The sequence below is a fragment of the Egretta garzetta genome, unplaced genomic scaffold (assembly GCF_000687185.1).
Source record: "Egretta garzetta isolate BGI_Z169 unplaced genomic scaffold, ASM68718v1 scaffold353, whole genome shotgun sequence".
NCBI classification, from domain to species: Eukaryota; Metazoa; Chordata; class Aves; order Pelecaniformes; family Ardeidae; genus Egretta; species Egretta garzetta.
In genome coordinates, this window is record NW_009259307.1 from 1,916,460 (window position 1) to 1,918,338 (window position 1,879).

Genomic DNA, 1,879 nt, shown 5'->3' on the forward strand with positions numbered 1-1,879 from the left:
TCCAAAACACCCCAGATTTGTTGTCTGTGAGAAGCATCTTCTCTTCAACGTAGTCTTTGCAGAAGACAATTTCATAACAGAGACTTTTTGTGTGGAAAAGGAAATATCCTCTGAATTTTTTTTTATCATGCCTGGTTACTTCTGCATTGAGGTTCTCAGCACCTCCTGGCTATACCAGCCCTGAGAGTACTCTTAAATGTTTGTCATTGTACTCAGATATCAGGAAAGATGATAAACAAGTTCATTGTTAACCATGTGATTAAATGAACTGTCTTATCAGCAACAACAGAACAAGACTGGAACGAGTAAGGGACAATCTTGGCTGGCAATTAGAACGGTGGCTATACTGTTGGTTCTATCTGGTTTTCATGACGTTAAAAGATGCTCTACTATTTCTGCTGACCTTCTGAAAACACACATGTATTTCACTAACATGGATGTCATCAAGTAAGTAAACAACGCAGTACTTACAACAACTCTGGTGTACACTTCTTCTGCAAAATCACTGTCTTTGTATTTGGCTTCTGTTGGGAATGTGTAGGTAGTCAACCACTGCAAAAGAGGTAGATCTACTCTTGTACCAGTAAATGAATACTGAGGGGCGTGAATGTGTGTATCAACCATTCCTGGCATGAAAAAAAAAAAAGGTAAGTAGTTTTGCTTTAAACAGTATGTTTGAGCAAAATCCACCAGAGTAAACGGCAAGTACAGATTAACCTTCCTCTTTTAGCATCAGCCTATCAAGTCCTACTGTACCTCTGCCCATGCTCCTTTAACAGTATGAAGCAGTTGAACAATAACTTTTACACAGACTTATGTACAGCTATGAGAAAAACAGTATGATTAATCCAATTATCTTTATTATTTACCCAGACTAAATACCAACAATTAAAGCCAAATTGACTTCACAATAACTGAAATTAATCCACCATAGAATCCACCTGAAAAAGAGATTTGGGCAGTCTTGGTTTCCTAATATGGATATATTTGGAATGCCTCTAGCTGCCAGACTATTATATTAACAAAACTGTAACTTTCTATATCCCAGTTTCCCTCTACATTATATATGTATCTATATATCTATATGTTCAATCAATGAACTTCAAGGTTTAATGGAAGAACAGCCATTGTGTCTACAAATGCAGATGCTGGCGAAAAAAAATCTCTGCTCAGTGTCTTGACATGGAAGGCATATTTACAATGGAACAGGAGTACTGTTTGTTGTCATGTAGTGTTCATGCAATAACAGGAATGAATATATCAACATTACCAGGAAGTTGCTGTAACTATTTTGTTTTGTGCTGGAACTCCGTACAGTATCAAATTTCTCTCACTCCCTTTCTCCCTGACTACTGACTGAACAGTGATTTTATCTCTTTGTAGTTCCCCTTCTTCCTGTTTTGCCGCATGCTAGAAATGCTGAAGGATCTTTCTCAATCTGATCCGTATTCCCAGCATCTTCCATTTTCCTCAGGCTATTTCAAGTGAAGAAAACATCTGATGACTCATATTTTCTGTATGATTAGCCTTTCAACAAAGCACACAGATTATTTTTTTTTAACAACTGAACACTAAAACGATGCTACAGTTCTAGTTTTTAAGCCTTTAAGTCGTTTACAGTTGTGCTGCTACATGCAAAGCATAGTAGGTGCAATCCAAAACCATTTCACTTTGCTAGAAAGGTGGGGGATTTCACTGGCTGAAGAAAAAAAGCAACGCTCTAGCTGCAATACAGTTAGAAATCCAAGGCTCTGTGTTTAGGAGGTTTAAATCTTCTAATTTTATTAGTTTTTATTAGAAAGTGTGTCAAAGCCCAAGCAATTGAGTTTTATATCTGCAGTTTAGTGTTACCTACATTTACTAAGTCCAGAGTTTCGAG

General features: G+C 37.0%; 1 protein-coding gene across 1 annotated transcript in view; it reads right to left on the reverse strand.

Annotated features, from left to right (window-relative positions):
* GDA (guanine deaminase) overlaps window positions 1–643 on the reverse strand; it is a 17,404-nt gene extending 16,761 nt beyond the window's left edge. The window contains exon 1 of the mRNA XM_035891718.1: window positions 472–643. Coding sequence (XP_035747611.1) covers window positions 472–633 — 162 coding nt within the window. The 5' untranslated portion in view covers window positions 634–643. The remainder of the gene's footprint in view (window positions 1–471) is intronic.
* Window positions 644–1,879: the final 1,236 nt, after the last annotated feature.